The following is an 18,811-nucleotide window of genomic DNA, read 5'->3' on the forward strand; positions in this document are numbered from 1 at the left end:
CCCCCTTTCTTTTTGTGTCTGGGTTGGAGAGCAAGCCCTGCTTTTCCAGCAGCACTGCTGGACAGGACACTGCACTGCTTTTAAACAGCTCCCAGTGATTAATTTCATCACTATTGAACACTTTTAGTCGTGATTTAAGCAAAGATCCAGGGGTGGATTCCTGCTATTCTTGGCTGCTCCAAGCCCCTGAGCACAGCTGAGCTGAGCAGGACTGAGGGGTGGGAAGGGGATTTCTTGTGTCAGTCTTCACAGGGGTCCTACGTTGAGGGAAGAGATGGAGACCTGACTCCATATTTCAGAAGGCTCTATTTATTATTTTATTATATATATTTCATTAAAACTATACTAAAAGAATAGAAGAAAAGGTTTCATCAGAAGGGTAGCTAAGCTAAGAATAGAAAGGAACAAATAACAAAGGTTTGTGGCTCGGACAGAGAGCCTGAGCCAGCTGACTCTGATTGGCCATTAATTACAAACAAACCAACATGAGACCAATCACAGATGCACCTGTTGCATTCCACAGCAGCAGATAACCATTGTTTACATTTTGTTCCTGAGGTCTCTCAGCTTCTCAGGAGGAAAAATCCTAAGGGAAGGGTTTTTCATAAAAGATGTCTGTGACAATTTCTCACAGGATATGGATACATTTCCTCAAGCTGAAATCTTGAACCACTGCTCTTCGTCCTTCAGAAGTCCTTGGTACTTACCTTCTGCTCCCATCCACATTTCCCTGGGCTTTTCATACCCAACACCAACCTGCTTTTCCTCCTTCTGGAGCATCCTTCTGCAGCAATGCCACAGGACCAGCCAGAGAGGAGCTGCTCCTGAAGCTGTAACACAAAACTCATCCTCTTCATCCCTCTTCAGGCACGAGGTAAATCCTGCTGCATTCAGAGATGTGGTGCCATTTCACTTGTTCTCAAGCACTAATGAAAATGCAGCCAGGAGATTTTACTGTGTTTTTATTGTTCCACTGAATAAATGAAATTTAAATACAGAATTTAAAAAATCATAAAAAAGGTATTAAAAGCCATCCTTCAGGAGTGTGTTGCACATCATTGACTGAAAAATTTACTCTTTTTGATACAAAGATAGGAAAAAAAATTTAAAAGCATATCTATCATCTGGAAAGAGCTGTTTTATTTATTTTTTAACACTTCTTTTTATATTTAAACCTGATATTTATCTCATGAGAATCTCCCATTAACCTTGCTTTTCACAGCACTGATTCACATTATTTGGTTTTCAAAAAAACCCCTTATTTGCAGTTCACAGCAGCAGTGATGCAGTCTTGACCCCTGAATACACATGAACAGAATATTGAATAAACCAGCACATGAGGGGTGGAAAAAATGCAGCATTGTGTGATTTGCAGGGTGCAAAGGAACTTTGAGCTCACAGTGATACCTTTGGTACTTCTCAGGGTATCACATCTCTGGCATCATTTCCTCCTTGCCGTCTTTACTCCATCACTGCCACAAAGAATTCCAGAAGGGATGCTGAACAGGTACCTTTGGTTTTTAAAGCCCCAGTTTCAAGCAGCTTGATCTTTCCAGAGACATCAATCACTCACTCAGAATCAGGCTCTTTCAGGCACAATTTAAGCCCTGTAAAAGAGGTGTCTCAAGAATTGTTGACACCTGGGGGAGGGTTGGGAGGTTCTATCACAGGTTCTTAAGAAGACATCCATGAAGGTGATCCAGCCAGTCAATGCACCTGCATCATCTCAACCAAAAAACAATAGACACACTCTCTAATAGATGAATAATTTTAAGATATCTGCACCACTCACACAGAATTCACAGAAAGCTGGGAAGGATTTGGACTGTGGCTCACCTGTTCCTCAAGGATCTCAACCACCAGGATTTAACCACACAGACAGAATAATCACAGAGTGAAGAACAGAATCTAGGAGTTTGAGATAATGAATAGGGAAAAAAGCTACATTTCATCCTGGGGGGAAAAAAAAGGAGAGGAGGGAAAATTCAGATTGCAATGGAAACAAATTCCTCTAACAAAAGAAATAATACTGGAGATTGTCACTAGTGCAGCTGGGATTTGGCAAATGAAATACTTTGAGTACACACTTGCAGGGCAGCCCTGCTTCTGCCACATGAATAAATATCCAACCATGTTTACAACAAACAGTATTTAGAGAAAGGAGTCCACATTTCCAGACAGTCTGGGTGTTCCACCTCTCACACTGCACTGTGGGGTCCCTCACATGAGGTATTTCAGCATCACCACCAAGGAAAGCAACATTTCTGCACCCTCCTCACAGGCAGGGTGCTCCTGGAGCTGAGGCTGGATGATGATGATGATGATGATGATGAGGATGACGATGATGACGATGATGATGATGATGAGGATGACGATGCAGCAGCAGGTGTGAGTCTCCTGCTCTGCCCTCACTGTCCAGCCCACAGTGCCCAGGCTGTGCTGGGTGCAATGGGAATGTGCAGCCAGAGCAAGGAGGGCTCAGCTCAGCTCAGCACCTCACAGCTCAGGGGAGTTTGCTGATTTTGAGCAAACACATTCACACAGAATCTTCCAGAAAGAAGTCCAGTTCACGTGGCCAGGTCTGATTTCCAACCTCACATCAGCTTCAGCATATTTCCTGTGTTGTCTGTTGATATTTAGCTTGTCCATCAAAATAAATGCATGTTTGACCCTCATCAGTGGCAATTTGGGTGTGCATTAGCAGCATGGGACAGGCACCTTCCTGTCACACTGCACATCTGAAAGGCTGCTGCATTTTCCATACCTTTTTTCAAGGAAAGTTCTGTTTTTGTGTTGCAAGTATGTATTTAACTGCAGTCATGAAATACATGATGTGCTGGTGTCACATCCCATCTGGCCTTTTTGGAAACATCCTTTTTCATTCTTTAAAGAACAGAACAGGAACTTAACAGTGAAGCCCAGGATCATAAAATCCTCTGGTGAAATGCCACAGGCAACCATGGACCTTACCCAAGGGATGTCCTTAGTACCACTGCAGCATTTGACTGTCTCTCCCCCAAAAGAAAGAGCAAATCCAGGATGCACAAATGCCTTCCACCATATTCAAGATCATCTTTTTCTTCTTCAGTTCCATCTTTGCTGCACAACCACCACAGCTTTGCCTTCAGGGTTTGTTTTGGGGGATATTTTGTTTAGGAACAGCCTAAACAAACTAAATTCCCCCTGCAAACTCTGCTACACCATGATAATTGCTGTTTGTTTCAGGCCACTGTGCTCTCACTGCAGCTGCCATGGAAGCAGTTCATAAAGGTGCTTTTCCTCCCAAGAAGCAAGCAGTGTCTGCTCTGACACTACAACAGGAAAGTCTCTATTTCCACACCTTCCAAACACTGCAACCAAGTGCTTTGTTTCGCTCGTGTTTTCCTTAGAACATCCGAGGGCAAGATGGGTTTTGCTTAATTATCCACTCAGCATGGGGGTTGATGTGGTACAGGTCCAAGAGGTAAGTGTCTGGGTCCAGGCAATGTTCACCTGTTAAAACAAGAAGAGACCCACATTTTTAAATATCCTTAGTCCTTTAGCTGCTAGATTTGGTTTTTGTTTGCTTTTGCCCCCACCTAAAAACTAGGATTTGTTCACATTCATTTCCATATTATCTTTCAGAAGCATTTCCACAAATCTGAGCTAATTGCTTTGAGAGGAAAGAGGGAAGATGTACATTAGATATTAGGAAGAAATTCTTCAGTCTTGGGGTGGTGAGGCCATGGCACAGTTACCCAGAGAAATTTTTTAACTACCTCCTAAAATAAGCTAAGCATAAAAACTGGATATCAGAGTCCTTATTTGCAGCTACCATTTGTACTTACCAATATTGCCTCCCACTTCATACAGGAGCAAGCTTGTGCACTCTGTGGAGTTGTTACTGCAGAAAGAAAACACACTGAAGGTTAAATCTCTGCAAAGACAGGTTGGGTGGTTTAGTAATATTCCTTCAAAAGGGTTGTTTGTGGTTCAGAGGCCAGCAATGATCAGAGGCCATGGGACAGAGGCCATGCACAGTGCAGGACACCCAAAATTGGCAAAAAAGAAAACAAGGCAAGCTGTTGGTGAGCTGACCCATATCCAGCCAACTTCTCCTCACCCTCCTTTCCTGGACACCTCTGGGACACAGGAGAGGCACTGCCACATCACCCACCAAACACAGCCTGCAGGAGCTCCTCTGCTCCTTTTCTGGGCTAGTTCAGCAATTCACCACAGGAGCACAGGAGGGGATTGCACAGTTTATTTTAGGAAATCCCTACATTAACATAAGCACACTGGAATTACTACTCCAGGCAGTGATACAGGTGATGGTTTTGTGCAGGAAGGCTGGAGGGGATTTGCTTGTCAGGGTCAATGTTGTTGCCTTTTCCCTTCCCTTCAGCAAGAATTCTGGAGTTCACTTGGTGTCCAGCAGCCCAGAGGGCACCACTGACCTCCTGACAGTCTGAGCATTGGGTGGAATCACTCAGAATAAAATTTGCCTTCCATCCAACTCCATTTCCTAAGCTTAGAACAGAGAACAATCTCTCCTCATGACTTGCTGTGCTTCCACCTCACCTCCATCTCAAGACAGAAAGCAGCAGCCAGACCACTCAGTCCTTTTTTCTTTTTTAAGCAGAGAAAAAAAAAAGCCATTTACCACTTGAGGAGGTTGACAGTGTTAACAATATTCCAGCCATTCTGGCACAGGTTTTTCTGAAACTGCCTCAAGACATCGGCAACCCTGGTTGCATTGTTCAAGTGCACCTCCAGAGAGTCCTTCAGGAGGAGTGAGGCGTGGACTTTCACAACCTTGGAAGGCTGAACAAGGCAGGCAAAAAGAAAAAAGTGCTTAAAGGAAGACTCTCATCAGCCAAAACATTAATTTTCAAAATAGATTGGAGAGTGTGCAGAATTAAACAAGAATTTGGGCTTGTTTCTTACAGTACAGGTTGAATGGAAGCACCAAGGTGAGCATTGTGAATAAATCATCAATGTTTTGTGTTGTGGCCACGAGAGGAGCCCTGTGCTCTCCATCAGCGTGTGCTGCTGCTCTCTGCTGTTCAAACACAGCACTGACACAAGCTGGGATGCAAATGGGATTTGTCAGAAGAAATTCTGACAAACTGTTTGGCACGAGTGTGAATGACTCTTCTGAAATTCATTTAAATTACTTGGAAAGGAATTTAGAGATCTGGGTTGCAGGCCTCTGAATTTCATAAAGGTCCTTTGCAAAGAAAGGAAGCACCAAGTGATGTGCCATTTTAACAGACATTGTAGAGCAAAAAGCAAATTAGGCAATTCCCTGCATTTATGCTTCAAAAAATGAAAACAAGTCTGCTTTTATCAGAGCAGACATATCTGCTCCAACACATGGAGCACTCAAAGCCATAAGAATTCTGCTCTTAACATGGGGGAAAATAAAATTTCTGCTCCTGATCTCTTCCCTGCTCTTAACCAAGCGTTTTACAGCCTGAAATGTATTTAGTGCTCTTGCTGTTGAGATCAGGTTTTCCCGCAACCGGGCCAAGAGCATCTGAGAAACTGTTCCTCATTATTCTGCTTTTTATTGTCCCTCTGGCTCTCTTCAAGGGTATCATCCCTTTCATCTTTCTGAGTTTTCAGTTAAGCATTTGATACACAGGGGTTTTGTTTTTTCCCCAAGCCCTAGCTCACCTCTCCCTGGTTCTTTTCCACCTTGTCTTTATCAGCGTGAATCTTGCGCAGCAGATTTTTGATCCGCTTGTCACAGAACTGGTACCTTCTGCTGTTGCTCTCGTTCAGCTTTCTCACCTGAGCCACCAGAAAAGAGGAGACCTGGGCAGGGGAGAAGGGTGAAAACAGGAATTAAATCAGGCAGAGATAAGGAGGTCATTTAGGAACCTGATCATCACTTTAGCTCTGTAAATAGACAAGAAAATCTGTATACCTTTAGGTAGCCTTGGAATTCAGCCAGAGGTTTTGCTCACAGCTGTGTAATTCCTCTGAAATTTCCTAGGCTATCCCTTTCCCTATCCCAGTTATAACAAGACCAAGACACTGCTGCCCCAGGCCACCAAATTCTTGTAAAACTCACAGTCCAGAGCAGGTCCTGGTAATGGATCATCATCCGCACCACGTCAGCCGCCCCTTCCGCCAGCTGCTTCTCCTTCCCCTCGGGGATCTTGTTTGGCAGCCCCTTGTGCATGAAGAGGTTTGGGGCCATGACTGTGGACACATTCCAGAGGTTCATTTTGTTGTTCTTTTCCCTGGCAACCACCTTGCTGAGAAACTCAAGAAGGGCCTGAGAAGAGGGAAAGAGATGTAAGCCATCCATTACTGGTAATGCTCAAAAAATGTATGCTAGTAATGCCATCCAATACTAGTAATGCTCAAAAAACTACCGTGGCAATTGCTGGAGAGATCATTAATTAGCACTTTTTCTTGATATAGATCAGCAAATCCCATTTCTCTAGTCAGGAAGTGGAGTGAGCAATTTCTAATACTAGGATAGCAACTAATAGCCACACCAAGAGAGGTTTATCTATTATTTCTGAATCAGGAAAAACAGTCTGTGTGGGAAACAGATGAGTTTTTACTCCTTGGCAGGTGGTAATTTATAAATTCTAGCTGTAAAAGTTTCTGAATCCAAAGATGAACCCCCCCTTTCCTTCACTGTCCCCTCAAAGTCATTCCCAAATGTAGAAAACAAAGTCTTTTAGGATTATCTCTTTCACCTCACAATTCCACCAGAGCCATGACAGATCATCTTTGACTGAATTATATATTCCAGTGCTCATGATAGATCATCTTTGACCGAATTATATATTCCAGTGCTCTAAATGAAGTGCTCAGGGTGCTAAGTCAGCCTTACCTTTAATACATGGGAGCTGAACTACTGAGGAAGAAAAGAAAAAAGGCAGCAACAACCACCACAGCTCTTATAAAGCACAGAAAGGCAGAGGTGATGACTATTTAAAAGTCATATAACTGGGGGTATGGCTTAGTGGTCACCCTGAAGTGCTGGGGGAATGGTTGGACTCAGTGTTTTTAAGAAGGTTTTTTTCACTTTAAACAATTCTGTGTTTTACCGGCTAAATCAAAAGCAAGGAGTTACCTTCAGAGTGTTTCTGTTGGACTCTGGAAGAATCAGGATCAGGAGGTTTAGAGCTTGCAATCTTTGCTTCAGGTCTGGAATATCTGGAAGGAGAGTAACAACAAGACAGAGGATTCAGGTTTCTGACCCTTCTTTTTGAGCACAGGAAACCTCCAAGGAATGAGACAATTACTTGTTGAGTGGTTGGTCATCTAGAATTTAAGACCTTGTTTCACAGAAGCAACTCAAACTCATACTGTCCTTAAGAAGGGAACTCCCCATGTTTTTGAAGACTGATTCCTTTAGCTACACAATCAACTAGCAGCCCTCATGCTCTTGAAGAACAGCAAAAGAACACAAAATTCCCCATTTTTTGAACAAAGAACTTGTGCACTCAAGATTAACACATCCAAACTCCTAGTCTGCCCTTTGGGATCATAAATCTCTAAGGGGAACACACACACAAGAGGTTCAGCTCAACTATTAATCCCACCAGTGAACAAAGAAATGTGCTTGCAGAACAGCACATTACCTGCAGGCTGTGTGCCCTGGCCAGCTCCCACTGCTCAGTCTGGGTGTCACTACTGATCAATTTGTCCTGACAAATGCAGCAACCGTGCAGGCTGCAGTAACACAGAACTGAAGCCCCAGCACAGCGCTGCTGCAGAAAGGCGCCTCCAACCCATCACCAGTGACTGCAACCCTCAGCTGTGCTGTGCTGCCATCACCGCAGGCTCCCAACACCCCTGCCAGGGCAGCTCTGCACAGCCCAAAGTGGTGCTGGCAGGCAGGGCAGGCACTCACTCTGAACAGCAGCAAAGGCAGGCAGGTACTCTGCAGTCAGCAGCGGCGCCGGCAGCTCGCGGATGAACCTCTTGAGCAGCCCCGACACGTCGTTCTGGTGCACATCATCCCAGCGGAACAGCCCGCTGTAAAAGTCCCTTTCCAGCTTCTGCTCCAGGCTCTAGCAGAAAGATGGAATTTTTCACATGCTTTAGTGAGCAAATGTGAGAGAAATTTTATGGCTGAGCACTGGGAGGGCGAGGCATTGAGGTAAAATGGTGCAGAGAGCCTCAGCATGTGACAGTGTTCACAGGGGTTTTCAGAATGGGGAGGAGACAGAGATCTGACTCCATGTTTCAGAAGGCTTGATTTATTATTTTATAATATATATTACATTAAAACTATACTAAAAGAAAAGAAGAAAAGGTTTCATCAGAAGGCTAGCTAAGAATAGAATAGAAAAGAATGATAACAAAAGCTTGTGTCTCAGACAGAGAGTCTGTGATTGGCCATCAATTACAAACAAACCAACATGAGGTAATCACAGATCCACTTGTTGCATTCCACAGCAACAGATAACCATTGTTTACATTTTGTTCCTGAGGTCTCTCAGCTTCTCAGGAGGAAAAATCCTAAGGAAAGGATTTATCATAAAAGTTTTCTGTGACATCAGCACATGCTGCAGTATTTCCCAGCATTGAGTGTTTGTGGTTGTACTGGGGAGGGGATGAGATAATTCAGGTCAAACACTTGCTTCAGCAAATGTTTCCTGATCACCCCTGACACTTCCAAACAATGTTAAAGGGCTCATACCTTAATCCTGGTCTGGGACCCAGAAACTCTCAGGATGCCCTCTGTTTCAAGCCCTCTCTTCTCCAGGCAGGACAGCAGCTGTTAGAGAGAGAAACAGCTCTTAGGGACAGAGGAGGAGTCAGCCTGTCCCTATCACAGCCTCCTGACTCTGAGGACCAGAAGTGTGAATGAAACCAGAACAGAACTTACTGCCTGGAGCAGCAGAGGGACCTTGGTGTTGGGCAGCAGCTTTTGGTCATTTTCCAACAGGGTGTTGAGTGGAACTCCAAAGAGTCTTTTCTCTACAACAGAAACAACATTTCCAAGTTGGTCTCAACATTTCAGTCACAGCTCTAACAGAGGTGTAAGGGATAAATCCTCCACTGCAGACTTTTGTAAACACTGATACTGGAGAAAGAGAGTTAAACAGGACAATTGCAGCCAGACATAAATGTGGTAGTAGGTTTTGATGTCATGATCCACTGACTTCCATGAGAAATCCAAAGAAAACACACCTGTCACAAGGTTTCTTATCAAAGACCCTCTGTTCTAACATTTGAAACAAAACTGATGAGTGTATGATGAGAAGATGAATGTAAAAAACCAAAAAAAAAGCACAAAAAAGAGTACAACAAACCTGTTGTTTTCAGTTTTGCTGCTTTGTTTCTCTTCAGCTCAAAGCCCAGGATATCACAGAGAGCTGTAAGTTCAATGAGGGCCAGTGTGGGGATCTTCTTCATGTCCTGAGCTGACAGATCTCCAATCCTGGTCACTCCTAGTCTGCCCTTTGGGATCTTAAATCTCTAAGGGAAACACACACAAAAGATTCAGCTCAAGTTATCTCTATTAATCCCACAAATGAACAACTTTTGCTGTAGTCTTATTTTTTTTTAATCATAACCAGGCATCTGTTCTTCCTGCTGTGTTCAAGACCAGACATATGCCCATAACTACTCCTACTCAACCACCAGCTGAATAAATATTTTCTCTTTTCAATATTGCTCTTTAATCACACTAGAGATGCCAGTTTTTCTAAGTTAAAGGCAGCCTAATACCCACCCAAATCTACTTGAATTTTGGAAGCAGCAAAATTTATTTGCAGAGAGGAGAAAACTTTAGAATTATGACTAAGAAAGTGCAGTTTAGTTACTCTCCTCTTTTCAGAGCAAACAACAAGGATGTGTGTCAAAATGGGGAGTTTCAGATAAAAGTGTTATTTCTTTTGATCCTCCTCTACACAATGTCTATCCTTGCCCAATGTTGCAAAGATAACAGCACAACACACCCCAAAATACCACCAAGCACATTCTCATTGCCTTGTACCACCTTGACAAGCCAAGGCTGATAAATTCTAACAAGAAGAATTCCTGCAGTGCTTACTGTTAGGGCATTTCCATCCTTTAACTTCCTGGATTCAGACAGGAAGGATCCCTTGAGCAGGACAGCTGCTTGCTCTGAGTAGGCAACATCCATGTTGAACACCTCCTCCTTCCCAGGGTTTCGAACTGTGCAGGAATAATCCTGGGTTTCTGCTGCAGAGGAGAAACTGCCTTGAATTTCTGCAAGCCAGGAATGCAAATGAGCTAAAAATGCAGTTTGAGATGGGTTTGGTGCCATTCTTTTTAAAAATCTTGCAGTAACACATGAAAAAAGTGTCCCCATTGCACCGAGTGATCAGTAGGGTAAGAGTCTTCCCTGAAAGGGTGGACAAGAACTGGAACATGGGAACAGGCTGCTGAGGGAAGTGGTGCTGTCCTCACTCCTGGAAGGGTTAAAAAATCATGGAGATATGGCACCTGGGGACATGGTTTAGTGGTGAACACACTGGTGCTGAGTTAGTGGTTGGACTTGTGATTTTAGAGAACTTTTCCAAGTTTAATGAGTCTATGATCAGTGTGAAGTCACAACATTATGGCTAAAATTACCAGGTCATTGGTAAGGCAAAACCACAGCCCTAAATTAAAAGACACACCTATGGCTAACTTCTCTTTACACAACTGCTCATGGCATTTATAAGGTTTCACTGGCTTTACTAGACTGATTTTATTTTCATCTTTCAGTTGCTTTATCAAGAATTTAAAATTATCAGCTCTGAGTGACAATTCTAACAATGATGGACCCTGGAAAAGTTTATTAATCCATGGTGTGAATAATCACATAAAGAAACCCACACTTCAACACAAACAAGTTTCAGATACTGCAAATATTTAATATGTGTGTGGCTTTCCTTCCAGTTCCAGCCCTACTTCAGATCCTAGTCTGTATTAAAAAACTTTCCCCTTACTTCTCTGGGTGTTTGAAGTCCGTAGATTGTGCCACAGTGGATCTGGGCTGGGCTCCTCTTTCTCTGCTGCTGTGTCCTGAAAAATAAGAAAGAAGTTGTTTTAGCCTCAACCAAAAGAGCAGAACCACAGGAAAAGAGCTGAAAAGATGGTGGTTATGAATTCTTTATCAAGTTTTAAAAAAGATTAAAAAAATCTAAATAAACCAACCAATCCTCCCATCCAAAAAGGCAGCGTTAGTATTTCTCCGGGATTTACGCCTCTACGAGGTCAGCTTATCAGAACTGAATTTCGGGAGTGCTCTTGTTTTGTTTAATGGTGATTTAACACTGGAACAAAGACAACACAAGAGGGCTCCAAACGATGCCAGTGCTCCACAAGGCACTATAGAGCAGGAATGTTACTCTAGCCTGGGAGGGCTGTGCATCTGCAGGTCCTTCAGTAACTCCTCAGCCCTGCAGCTTTTCTCCAGTCTCAATCTCTTGAAGTGAAAGGAAGCCAAGACATACCAGGAGCCTGTAGCCACATTTCTCCTCACAGAGAAAAGCAAGGCACAATTCTTCCCAAGAACATTTCTGGGATTCACATTCTCTGAACCTCAGAGAAAGAAAACACAATTCTTATCATTTGCTGTGCCTGTGTTTGTGCAAAAGTAGAATGCAACATGGAGATTGTTTACCCAAAGTGAGGACGTTTTGTTTCCTTGGCCAGGTGTGTGTGTGTGTTGGGACTGCCCGGTGACAGTCATGAGATTCAGTGCAGTGTGAGCAGTTGTGTGCAGGGTTGAGTGCTTGGCAGAGTCAGTTTTAGATGTATAGAATATTATAGTATAATAAAGTAATTAATTAGCCTTCTGATATCCATGGAGTCAGATGATCATTCTCTCTCCCTCACTAACATGGGAGTTACCTTTGATTTGCTCTAAGAGCCCTAGACCCAGGAAGCCAAGTCAAGCTCCACTTGCTTGACTTGAAGGATCAAGAAGTGTAAGAGCTGAAATGAGGGATGTGAAATGAGGGACTCCAGGGGCTCTCCAAAATGCAGTTTATTATATACAAAATGCAGTTTATTCCATCCAAGATGTTACATCCAGGGCCATGGGTGACAGAGCTGTGCCCACAGCTGTCAGCTCCAGCTGCAGGCAGGCCTGGAGACCCTTTGGTTTTGGTTACAATGCATTATAGACTTTTCTTTGCTGAGCATCTTCATACAGTAGAACCAATCTATACCTCAACTATTATCTATAGCCTAACATAACTACGGTAATTACCATATTCATGTTACTGATCTCTAATCACTAAAAGTCAGTACATTACAGTTTAAGCTAGAAGTTGTTTTTCAGTTTTCTTGCAATGGAAAATTCTGAGACCTTTTTTCTATTTGCATCATCTGCTGACTTGTTTGCCTGTGCTATCTTTCTGCTTGGTAAAAACATCTTGTTTGACATGGGTTTGTCCTTTGCTCTAAGTCATAAAACCCCCCATTCTAACTAATATAACCAAGGAGACAAAGGGTATCCAGTAAAACTGGCTCAGCCATTCTTTTCTTCTATATCAAAACTTGCTTCCATCTCTATTCCTTCTTCAGAGTCTACATTAAAAAACCTTTCTGCTAAGCACACATATCTGTGAGACTTTCTTGTCAAACTTCCATCCTTCCCAACAAAGAAGCTCTTTTAGGAGATGTCAACATGTAGGGGGATAGAATATAAGAAAATAAAGACAGTGTAGAAAGTAATCTTATCTCTAAGGAGTAGCAGCTGGGCCAGTTATCAAAGATTAGGAGCAGGCCTGACTTTAACAGGCCACAGCTGTGACCAGTGAGAAGAAGGGTACTACAAAAAATGGATGGATGGATGGATGGATGGATGGATGGATGGATGGATGGATGGATGGATGGATGGATGGATGGATGGAATCAGTTGGCTGCTTTGTAAAGACGAAAGAGTCAGTGCTCTGAGGAGATGTCCATGAGAAACACCAAGAAAGTATGAAACTTGCTGTAAGGAGACAGCAGTATGGAACCCCTGCAATAAGATGGCAACACCAACGCACCTGGGAGCTGCTGGCAGCGAAGATGTCGCGCACGTCGCGCACGGGGTGCTTGTTCCTCCTGCGGCGCGAGCGCGAGTACGTGTCCAGCCGGCGCTGCACGGCCGCCGCCTGCGTCCTGGTCAGCGTGGACAGCAGCACCAGGTTGTCCTTGTCCCCCGCCGGCTCCCCGAGCAGCTCGGCCAGCCCCGCGTCCTGCAGCCACTCGGCCTCGGCCTCTCCCTCTGCCAGGGCACAGGGAGGAGGGAGCAGCGGTTAGTGACTGTCCTCTTCTCAGAGGGAACTACAAGGATGTGTGTCAAAATAGGAATTTTCAGATAAAAGCGTTATTTCTTTTGATCCTCCTCTACACAATGTCTATAACAGCACAACACACCCCAAAATACCACCAAACACATTCCCATTGCCTTGTACCACCTTGACAAGCCAAGACTAATAAATTCCAACAAGAAAAATTCCTGCAGTGCTTACTGTTAGGGCATTTCCATCCTTTAACTTCCTGGATTCGGACAGGAAGGATCCCTTGAGCACGACAGCTGCTTGTTCTGAGTAGGCAACATATTGAACACCTCCTCTTTCTAGTTCTGGGATTCGTGCTTCAGGGACAGAGAGCAGGAGCCTGGGCTGTTTCCTGGCTGGGATTGTCCCATTGTTCCCAGTGGGACATCATGGGAGGGAGCCACAGCTGTGCTCTGAAGGCTGCTCTCAGAATCTCAGCCCTAATCCTAAGTGCCCAGCTGGGTATGGGGTGACACCAGAGTTCACACAGCTCCTTGGGCAGGTGTAGCTGCTCACACAGTTCTTATTGCTCATTCCAGGTAAGGAAAAAGGAGAGGAAAGAACTGTGGAGGTACAGATACTCTCAGGAGGACAGTTCCCAGAGGAGCTGGGCAGGAGAGGGCACAAGTGTCACTCTGGGTATTTGGGCAAGGATTGTGGCAGTGAAGTCAGATGGACTCATAAATCTGCCTTTCCATTGAGTGCCTGTGCACAGGGGAGCTCTGGCAGCAGCACACAGCCACCCCAGGAGGAATGGCAGGTCTTCCCTGGATCCCACCTGATCCTTCAACAGCTTTGAGAATGGACAAAAGGTTTGTGAGAAGCCACAGCACATAATACTGCATATTTGGCTTTTGTACTTTTCCCAACAACTTGGTTGCTTCTTTTACTTTTTTAAAAAATCTATATGCATGCTAGGTATCAACTTTTTTTTTCTCCAGATCCTGATCTGGTTGGTTCAAATGCATTTTACTTACTATACTTGCTGAACTATTTATGTATATAATCTATACTCTTTAATTTTTTAAGTGGATTGGTATGCACTTTAACTACACTCAGCTAAAGCAAAAATGTTATTTTTACTCTGTGCATTTGTTTTATGCCTGGGCCTATTCAAAATATCACTAAAATTAAAGACCATTCCAGTTCCAGAAGGAAGTGTGAGAAGCCTGGAGACAGTACAGCAGCATTACTCAAACAAGCTCAATTCCACTTCATTCTTCAATACATATAAAGTTACACTTCAAACACAGAAGACTTTTTTTTTTTTTCTTATGGGATACACTCATAAGGCAGTGCAAGTGAGAAAGTGCCCTGAGCAAGGCAGCTACTTGAAATTCAAAGATGAAAGAAACAATTTAGCAGGTGACTTCAACTTTAACACAGCAAACACCATAAAGCCTTTATCTTTTCAATTCCATCTACCACATTCATTCACTGCAGGCACTTCCAGTACAGCCCTGCCAAAGGTTATACTGGGAAAAAGAAAATTCACAACTGAACTGATTGGCACAGAGCAGCTCATTCCCACTCTTCCTGTCCTATGCAAACTTCCACCTCCTCAGTTACCACAGCAGCTCAGGCCAAGTTTTATTATTGCTGCACCAATAAAAAGCAGCCATGAAGCTCTCCTTGAGAGATTAAATAATTTCATTTTTCTGGAGAAACCTCATGTTGATGCAGCTTGCAAACACGTGTTGTGACACAATTAAAACTCAGTCTTCAGAGTGTGGTCTATGTGATTTCTGGTATCATAATGAAACAGAACTTTTTCCATCATCACACCACAGTAAATAGAGCTGAACTTGAAGTCAAGTATTTCCCTAAGTGAATCTTCTAGCAAATTGTCTAGTTTTCCTCCATGGTCCTAAGTTTTGGTCTTTTTCCATGTCTGGTTCACAGAAGTTAGCAGGTAACAGCATCCCCTGGGCACAGCCAGTCCTGGTCCCACTCACAGCCCCTCACCAAACACCTCCTTGTTCTGCATCCACGGTTTCACAGCAGAACAACACACAAAAAGCCTCTGGTTTATTTTGCCTTTGGGAACTAGAGGAAGTGAAGTGTATTGCTTGCAAATATTGAAAATAGCCAATTCCAGTCATAACAGGAAACTGATCTTGCACACAATCCCACAGAGCAGCCCCTCCATCGGACATCCGTGCAAGCCTGCTGCCCCAGCTGGTGCCAAAGCCCCAGATTGTAATTCCTCTGGTTGCTATTTTGGCCCAGTTATGTTTGCCAGTAACACAAAAGGAAACCAGCAAAATGGGTTATTTCTGGGGAAAAAGGAAAAATTGGAGAGAAACAGGTCAGAGCAGAGAGATCCACCGAAGATGAGCTCCAGGTTTAAGCTTGGAGAGCTGCTGAGATTTGCCTTGTGAGTTCCAGGCAAGCAGCATTTCAGGAGGGCAAGATTGGGAATGATTTTGAAAAACTAAAGAACCCCAGTTCCACAAATTTACTTGAAATATAACCTAGTCAAAAATAGCATTTATAATAAAGTATTCACTTCCCAAATATTTAAAGGACAGCTAGAACACCCTACATTTTCAGACTAAACATTAAGCACAACTTCCTATCTAATGTTTGATGGTGAAGAATCCCCCTTAGCAGGCAGTTCTCAGCCACAGTTACATGCTGTAAGGTCACAAACGTATATTTCAGTGCCTGTGTTATCAGCTGGCTGTGCTGTCAGGCCCTGGACAGAGCTGGGCAGACAGTGACAGCAAGGACAGCACAAAGCTGCATTTCAGGAAAAGCTGCTTCCTGCTCCCACCAACTGTTAGCAAGGCCATGAGTACCCTCAGCACCTTTCACTGCCCTAAACCTGTAGTTACACACTGGCCACCCAGGCCACCAGGAGCTCCTCAGGACACCCCTGCTCACCCAGAGCTTGCACAGCAGTGTTCCCAGCTGGGTGTTTGCAGTGCCTTATCTCCACAGCCTGTCCTGTCCCTGTGTTATCAGCAGCCATCTCCAGGCTGTCTCCAGACAGAGCTGCCCATCTCTCAGCACCCCAGATTTATGCACAAAGTGAAGGTGCCTCTGGCTCTGAGGAGCCCCACAGCCTCTGTGCTCTGAGCAGGAGCTGCAGAGATGCCAAAGCCAAGCCCTGCACCCTGCACACCATCCAGAGCTTCCCCACTCCCAGCACAGAGTTTATTTGCCTAAGCTCCTTCAGAGGAGGCATCAGGAGCTCCAGCCTGCCCCACCTCCCTCCCCAGGCTGCTGGGAAGGCTTTGCTACTTGGAGCATCATGTCAAGCCTGTCTGGTTTCAATGGCCAATTAAGCACTCAGTTCCTGCCTGCTAGATTAATCTACAGCATTAAAAGACTTCTCCTCATATCCCTGCTTGTACACAGTAATCAAATTGCCTCTAGCATATCAGTCTTTAGGATATCCCAGACAGTCTTTCATCTCATGGGATGGTCTCTTTTCCAGTCTGCTTCCTGGTGCACTAATTTTCTGAATCCCTTTGCATCTCTTCCACTTCTAAAAATCAAACTGTTTCCTTTATAAAAAGGGACTTTACAGCAGACCTTCATTTTTATCATGTCCTGCCAACGATGGCAGATAGGGACAATGATGTTCCCACCCTGCTCTCCAGAGCCTCTCTGTGTCCCCATGAGAGCATTTGGCCCTTCCCAAGGCCAGCAGCACACTGGGACTGTCACACAAACATTTCCCCAGGACACAGATCATCCTCAATACCACACAGCTGTGCAGGCTGCAAACCTGTGTTCAAGGGGATGCCAACCACCTCAATTTCTTCAAAATGGACACAGAAAGGTGTGGTCCCCACCTGGGGGATCTCTGGGTGTTTATCAGCACTTTACAGCCTTCCAGCAACCCAGGGTGTTGTACTTTCCATGGAACTGCTCATAGGAACTGCAGTGACAGGACAAGGAGTAATGAGTTCTCACTAAAAGAGGGGAACATTATGTTGGATATTAGGAAGAAATCCTTCACTGGGAGGGTGCTAAAGCCCTGGCACCAAAGACTTGCCCAGAGCAGCTGTGGCTGCCCCTGGATCCCTGGCAGTGCCCAAGGCCAGGCTGGACAGGGCTGGGAGCAGCCTGGGACAGTGGAAGGTGTCCATGGCAGGGATGACACTGAATGAGCTTTAAAGCCCCTTCCAACCCAAAGCATTCTGTGATTCTATAGAAGGAAAACAATCCCAAAAGTTTTGGAATAACTGGCCCAGGTTCCAATTATTCCAAAGCACTGGATAACATCAGTGCTGCAGAAAGTGCATTAGAAACAACCCATGCACATTTCTGCCAAAGAAAGAAAAAAGGATATGCAGGAAAAACCTTGTGTGGAAGGACTCAAGGATGTTTATTGTGGTTTTTTGAACAGGGAATTAGAGAAGGAACTGTCAGCCTTCCACAGAAGCAGCTCCCACAAAAGCCACTATGATGAATCTCAGAACCATGCACACAAACAGCCCCAGCTCTCACAGAGTCTTTACCCTACACCACCTGAGCTGCCACTGAGAGCCCCCACCCTTGGTGGGGCTGCTTGAAAACCCTGGAGCCTTGAACATCTCCTGGGACTGACCTTTGGAGTCAGCTTTGCTCCAGAAGCCGAAACCAGGCCAGGCCAACCCTCCCCTTCTGCAGGGCATTATCCACCACCCAATTAAAATAATATCTCTATCCCTGATTGACTGATAATATTCTAACCATACTCCAGCATGCTTCTGAGTCGTTCAGGTGCATAAGCAAATCTTCTGTTTCAGATGTTCACATTCCTCTCCTCACTCCCAACATTTTTGGCAACCTACCCTCCTGTGTTTTGACATCTGCAAGGCCGCATTCCTCCTGCTCGGCTTCAGCGCTCTGTTTAATGTTCTCCACTTCCAGCCAAAAACTGTCCATTGACAAGCTGTCCAAAGCCTCTCCCCTGGAATTCATGCTCTCTGGCACTGGGGATGCCACAGCACTCTTTGGAGGAAGCTGGTTCATTTTCCAAGGGCAATGTCTGCTGCTGAGAGAGGAAGAGATAAGGGGAGAGAGATTAAGCTCCAGTATCACACACGGCATTCGTGTCCAGCCTCCTCTGATTAATGACTGCAGCAAAGCCAAACAGAGGTAAGTGCTGAACTTCCTTTGCTTGGTGTTTAGCAATAGAGACAAGGTTGGGACTAAATCCCCCAGAGAATGGGGAAAACTGCTGTCCAAACATGTGAGAGGACACAGAGCAACAGAGTGTTTTCAGTGCTGTCCCTCCTGTGACCTCCAACACAGCACCTACCCCCACACTCACTCCAAGACCTCCCTGCAAGTTTGCACAGACACCTCTGCATTCACAGCCACCCAGGATGTCCCAAGCTCAGTGCATGTGTGCTCCAGACCTTTCACAGAGAGGAGCCTGGCAGCTCCCACCAAACCCAGCAGGTTTGTGCTCCCTATGCAAAAACCCAGCACAGCTCCATCCCCTGCACTGCAGCTCACACAACAAACAACTCACAGGGCTGAGGCCCCCTTTTCCTGCCTAGACCAGATTTTTCAGCTGTGAAACAACACGAGGTGTCCTGGGAAACCCAAGCATATGGAATTTTCTT

The 18,811-nt window shown here is 44.7% G+C and overlaps 1 protein-coding gene across 1 annotated transcript; it reads right to left on the reverse strand.

The window, feature by feature from the left end:
- Positions 1-971: 971 nt before the first annotated feature.
- On the reverse strand, positions 972-18,231 carry ARHGAP40 (Rho GTPase activating protein 40). Its single transcript, XM_058814673.1, has 14 exons — positions 18,032-18,231; positions 12,969-13,189; positions 10,917-10,992; positions 10,013-10,164; positions 9,270-9,435; positions 8,843-8,934; positions 8,654-8,731; positions 7,862-8,021; positions 7,079-7,161; positions 6,059-6,265; positions 5,659-5,799; positions 4,643-4,803; positions 3,828-3,883; positions 972-3,492 (listed from the first exon to the last, which is right to left on the reverse strand). The coding sequence occupies exons 1-14, from the start codon at positions 18,210-18,212 to the stop codon at positions 3,386-3,388; spliced, it is 1,881 nt and encodes a 626-aa protein (XP_058670656.1). The 5' UTR covers positions 18,213-18,231; the 3' UTR covers positions 972-3,385.
- Positions 18,232-18,811: the final 580 nt, after the last annotated feature.

Source organism: Ammospiza caudacuta, chromosome 15 (assembly GCF_027887145.1).
Source record: "Ammospiza caudacuta isolate bAmmCau1 chromosome 15, bAmmCau1.pri, whole genome shotgun sequence".
NCBI lineage: Eukaryota > Metazoa > Chordata > Aves > Passeriformes > Passerellidae > Ammospiza > Ammospiza caudacuta.

What these genes read in the sequence shown, in the direction of transcription:
- ARHGAP40 (XM_058814673.1), bottom strand. Translation starts at nt 18,212, where the DNA reads ATGAACCAGCTTCCTCCAAAGAGTGCTGTGGCATCCCCAGTGCCAGAG. An exon ending in AGGATGGAAATGCCCTAACA is followed by an intron (nt 9,436 to 10,012) that starts GTAAGCACTGCA and finishes TGTTTCCCTTAG; the next exon opens with AGATTTAAGATCCCAAAGGG. An exon ending in GGTCCCAGACCAGGATTAAG is followed by an intron (nt 8,022 to 8,653) that starts GTATGAGCCCTT and finishes TCTTTCTGCTAG; the next exon opens with AGCCTGGAGCAGAAGCTGGA.